Source organism: Pistacia vera, unplaced genomic scaffold, assembly GCF_008641045.1.
Source record: "Pistacia vera cultivar Batoury unplaced genomic scaffold, PisVer_v2 Contig859, whole genome shotgun sequence".
In the NCBI taxonomy this organism is placed as follows: Eukaryota; Viridiplantae; Streptophyta; class Magnoliopsida; order Sapindales; family Anacardiaceae; genus Pistacia; species Pistacia vera.
The window spans coordinates 1-5,999 of NW_022196733.1; the positions used below are offsets into that span (position 1 = coordinate 1).

Genomic DNA, 5,999 nt, shown 5'->3' on the forward strand with positions numbered 1-5,999 from the left:
GAAGAAAACACTGATAATTATCAAATAAAAAGCATTGCTTCCATATAAATATAAGTTGGATGTGCAAAATTGATAATCACACAACAAAATCATATAAACATCACCATATGGATGGATCTGATTGCAGGGGAAAAGAAGGTAAGAGCAAAAGAAACATTTTATTATACATTTTTACTTCTTCTACAAACAACAAACCAAATCCATTATCAATCATCAAGCAACCCAATAGAAGGGTATACAGACTTCCACACACTCCTTTTAACAAACTAACTTTATACATCAGGAAGAGAGTCCTTATTAAATTACAGTTTCAATGAAACTCCATAGAAAACCTGGATTTTCTAAAGGGATTTTGCCCATGTCAATGTCCCATTGGAAATATGACCATACCTCTCGGTCCACTTGGTTCTGAGGAGTAAGATGATAGATCACTCGCGTGGTGATGGATTCTTTTTAAACAAGGAATAGGCGTCACTGTATATGGCCACTAAATTTGAGAACACAGCAAGCACAATCATGAAAACACTCAGAATCTTGTCCTTCTTTGTTGCTATGTGGTGACGATCCCTGAAATGGCCGAAGGAAAATTTAGTGAACATAAAACCAGGGTTTAGAATGTAATGAAGATTTAAAGCAAAAACATTTTTTTTTTTTCATTTGTGCACCAGTTTCCCAATGTTGAAATAAACATAAAACTTGTATATCAGAGGTAAACAAAAACTACACAGCCTTTTTAGCCTGCATCTTTGCCCAAGTTATTTCTATGAAATTTCATAGGGATATGACATTTTATGTGAAGGAACAATTTTTTTTTTTTTTTTCAAAGAAACCACAGGCCAACAAATTTGCCATGTTGCACAGGTGGCCCTTAAAATAATAAAACATGAAAACTTATGCCAAATCCTAGTTTAGTATGCAAGGCTGATATTCACTTTCTAGAATTTAAACCCGAACTTCCAATTTCACAGTCAAAAACTCACCTGAGAGTAATGGCAGCAGGAAAAATGAAACCAATGCAAACAGCAGCAGTTGCTCCAGTGAATTGAAAAGCGTCCCAGATGCTGGGGATGAAATTTGCACCCAAAAAGATAACAGTGATGAGCCCAGCAGTGATCAGTGCAAACCTAACATTAGACGAAGCTAGAGGCCTTGATGAGGGAAAGAGGAGGCCATCCATGTTGAGCCGCAATGGATAGAAGACAATAGGAAAAACAAGCATGAGGTGAGCAGCATAACTAACACGAACCGCATCATTAAGCAGGGAGCTATAGGGAATGCCAAGGTCAGTGTCAAAGTTGGCAAGCACATCATCAAGAGTATTGTCACCAAATAGAAGGAACCCAAAGAAACTTGTCGTTATGTACACAGTTGAGCACAAAGCAAGTGATGTACGCACAACTCCTTTAATCTGTGTAGAGTCCTCAAGTTCATTATCTATGCTGTGAACTGCACAACAAGCATACAAGAGATGAGTGCTAGAAATAAAACACCTCCCATTTGATTAACAGGAAACAGCACTTTAAATTGAGAGTAATACAGACCTCCTGAAGAAAGTTTAAACTACGCTAGGCCTTTGAACACAGACGTTAAATTTCTAGAGTCTATTCTAAGCTTGTAAAATTTCAGTAAAACTCAGAAAGTGTGTCTTACTCATTTTATATGAATATAATGGTAAAATGATGATAAAAGAAACTACAATTAATCAATCCGGAGTAAGAAAAAACATAAATCACAGTTAGATATAAAGTCATAATGAACAAGTGAGTCATAGGGAGTATTTGCACTCATCAAAAAACAATTACTCTAGGAAAAGGAAATGCAATTTGCAAAAATATACAGGTTTAGAAACTAATCAGGTTATATACGGACAGCAATGATCTGGTGCCTAACCCAATAGGTTGCCTCTGTATTGGTCCACCCTCCTTGGGGTTTTAGCACTCACTGTGGTCTACTATCCACTTCTGCAACTTGATCTCATTTTCAATATTAATTCAAATTCTATAGTGTTTCTTATCAATAAATAGATAAATATGAAGAAAACCAAATTAGTCCTGCTACTCAAACTTTATCAGACTTCAAAAATTAACAGGTTCCAGGCATGCCAATCTCATATAATTAATCAGCTTGCTTACCATTGTAGTGGCAGATGTATGCTGTGACCAGAACAGGAACTACAGTGAAGAGCTTAAAGACAGATGTCAAATCAGTTACATCAGGCAGTAATCTGGGCATCTGTATCCCGCCACTGATCAACTTCACAATTGAAATGCCCACAGTGATTACAAGAAACACAACAGCAAATGCAACTGATAAGGCAGATGTGAATTTTAAAGAATCTGCAACCACAAAATTGCACAATATGTCGCCGGTGAGAGTCCAACAAAGTAAATAGCTAAGGCTAAAAATTTATGCAATAAATAGAACATCATCTTCGACTTGAATTTTACAATGACTAAACAGATGCATAAGATTCTGATTATCCTCAGGCAACGTAAGCAACGAAAATATCAAAATCAATGATCCCAAATATACCAATTATTCTTAAAATGTATTCACGCAAATATTATTTCATTGAATATTAAATAATATTTTATGAGGGAATCATTTTATGATACATATGAACAATTGGATGAAGATCACCTCATATTTACCCAATAGTTGTCATCCCTTTCCATGTGACCATAAGGACTCAGCATTAATACCTTTCAATTGATAGAATAATCCATTACAAAGTAGAATTATTGATATAACAAGTGCACAAATACTGAGAAACTACAGGGTGGGGGAGACAAACAGACAATGAAATTTCACCACAAGCTTTGAAAACCTGGTGTCAAATGTAAATCCAGCTTAAAGGAAGTTTGCAGGCTGTTTTTTTATATTGCCAAAAAGCAGTACATACTACCGATTTGATTCAAACATAATAAAAACATATTCACATCTAAGCATGCACGGTCTAAAAGATGTTTTACCTGATCAAAGATACAACAATCTACATATAACAAAATAAGACACCAGATTATATGTTAATCCAGTCAAGTGAAGGAAACTCAATTACCTATTCGCTTAAAGCATGCCAATGGAGAAAAAATGCCCAGCGTCACAATAAGAAGAATAAAAGTACGCCCATTCCACCAGTGATCTCCAAACCATCCTTCAAGAACACCATAATGGTGAACTCCACTTGAAGATGTTCCAGACAGCACATCACCTTCAATATCAATTAATACACCATACTTAGAGCTTTCCATGTAAGTGTGAAAATCCTCAAAAAAATTATTAAGTAAACAAAAACTTCACTCCAAGCAAAATATCAGGTCAAAAGCAGAAATGAATATAAAACAACAAATAAACATGAAACAAACAATAAAATATAGTCATACCAATGATAATCATGTACACAATGAGTACACCAACGTTGTTGACTAAAACACAAACTTGCAACAAACTCTTCCCACACCTTCCAAATGCTTCCCCCATAAGACCACCATAAGAAACAGATTTCCCTGCCCTACTGAACCTAAGCAACAACTCGATTGAAGCCTCTGTCAATATGGCCATAAAGATGATCAAAGCAATCCCAAGACCAAGACCTAGCACTTTCATGGTAGCAGGCAAGGCCATGATTCCAGCTCCAACAATGGTAGTTGATAAATTAAACACTGCCCCAGTAAAGGAAGCTCCATTAAATTCATCAAAACCACCATCTTCCTCCTGCTTTGTAGGCAACAAAGGAGCGTTCTCATCAACAGGTTGTTTGCTCCTCCTGGATTTTTTCTCTTTCGGTAAGTTATTTCCAATTGTCATCTTTCAACAACCAAATTTCACAAAATCTCAAGACTTCAATTATTCAGTACACTCCAACAATATCTGTGCACACCAAACACATAATTAGCTTCCAATTATCCGGTAACTTTAAAGATCAAATTCAAGTTATATGTGATTTTAACACTCCTAACCTGTGATATTTGCAAGACTTGGAAATGAACTTGATGAGTCTATGGACTGAAAATTAGGCCTTTTTAGCTTAAATTAATATAATTTTCAAATTTAGAAACACAGAAGGTTGAAATTTGAAAAATCCAGCTCTCTATAGCTGTAAAAACGGTAGATCTATTCTTTACAGTCACCAATTGAACAATAAATAAATCAAATAGAACAATTAAGATTGAAACTAACAGTAAGTCACAGAGAAAGATGATATCCAGATATAATAAAGCTTCAAAATTAAGCTTCTAATACATCTGAATTCTTTCAATTGTCACAATTCGATAACAAGTATATACAATTAAAAGCAAACCCAAATCCCCCATACACCAAAACTGAAAACCCAATAAAATCTTTTCTTATTTTGATCCCAAACAAGTCCCAGAGCAATGAATCCAACCCACACAGAATCCGCACTGATATAATAACAGAATTGAGCTCGGAACAGCAATTAAATTGTGAACAAGAAAGGAGTCGAGAATTTTGAAATATTAGAACAAGTCGTTGTGAACTCTTGAGTCTTGAATTCGGAGGGATAATTTATAAAGGAAATGGAAAGAGAGAAAGCTACACGAAACAGCCGCTGATTTGACCCAGACTTGTCCGTATGGTTGTACGCATAGATTAGGTGTATTTTGTGGTAAGAAAAGGACGGCCTTCACTGTAAGTTTAACCGTCTCTTTTCCATTTTGGTAACTCCACCGTCGCCATCAAGACGACGAAATTCTGATATAAATTTTAATCATCAACGCCAACGGTAATAAACATTAAAAATAGAAAAATATATATATATATATAAATAATTGGTTAAATAAATCATATATATAAATATTAATATTATTTTTATAAAGGAGAGAGTCTGAATATTACGTTTACACATGGTTAATAATAAATATAATGTTATATTAGAGATGTAAATAAATGATTTTAATAAATAAAGAGCAATATTACATATACATAATCTTATAAACTCTTTTTCATAACTCTTACCCGACATTTTTCAGTTTTTTACTGATGAATTTTACGTGACAACTCTCAGTTTTTTGTTAATAAATTTCTCAAAATTTAAAATTCATCAACAAAAAACTGGGAATTACCATTTAAAGGTTGTGAGATTGGGTACTAAACTAATTTTTATTTATCAATAAAATATTTTTTATTTTAAATTTTTTGTTAAAATTTTTTAATAGTTTGATAAATTTTGAGACTATAACTATTATAAAAAATTATCTATAATTATTATTGGATGATCGGATGGTAAAAGAATAAAAATAAGTTTTGAAAGATTTTGAGTTAGAGTAAGTCATTAATAGGGTAGTCACCCAAACTCTTCTTTTATCAAAAGATTAATTGTTATAGTGATAAATAAAAAATAAAATAAAATAATTTATCTATATTATAACGTAAATAATATGAGTACTTTTATTTACCGAATGAAACACGTGAATACCCGAATCTATATAAATTATTTTATTATTTTTATTTTAATATTATTCAACGTGTTTGAGGGCTGTAATAATTGAGATGAAGACAAAGACATTAATAATTCATAATAATAAGAGGGTTGTGTCGTGTTGTGTGGTGGCCGGTGGGCAACTTGACCTGAGAATGAACCGAGAAAAGATACGAGTCGTTTGTTTGAAAACGTGCTACACGTGGCAGTCCTCTAAAGGTTGGACAATTCTGAAAATTTTCTTTTCATTTTTCATTTTTTTATTAGCCATCAAATTTGTTGGTTTAAGATCACGATGACGGCCACAATATTTTACAAATAAATCCACCTCGGCCATTAGTGGGCATTTTAATTCAGTTTCATATATTTAATATTTAGTTAAGGTATATGTATCTTGACTCGAACGCTCTAAAATTTTCAATATTTATCATGTCGTATGGGCAACAAAAGCAACCAAGTATCCATGAGGAGACCAAACTCCTGGGCGTAACAAGGTTTGCCTGCTCAACAGTTTTTTCATAAGCAGTTTTATTATTTATAAATATAATAATTTAATATC

General features: G+C 33.4%; 1 protein-coding gene across 1 annotated transcript; it reads right to left on the minus strand.

Annotated features, from left to right (window-relative positions):
• Positions 1 to 301: 301 nt before the first annotated feature.
• Positions 302 to 4,515, minus strand: LOC116118774 (amino acid transporter AVT6A-like). The gene is made up of 6 exons (XM_031404746.1): positions 3,960 to 4,515; positions 3,384 to 3,870; positions 3,059 to 3,211; positions 2,133 to 2,336; positions 981 to 1,446; positions 302 to 567 (listed from the first exon to the last, which is right to left on the minus strand). The coding sequence occupies exons 2-6, from the start codon at positions 3,805 to 3,807 to the stop codon at positions 429 to 431; spliced, it is 1,386 nt and encodes a 461-aa protein (XP_031260606.1). The 5' UTR covers positions 3,808 to 3,870; positions 3,960 to 4,515; the 3' UTR covers positions 302 to 428.
• Positions 4,516 to 5,999: the final 1,484 nt, after the last annotated feature.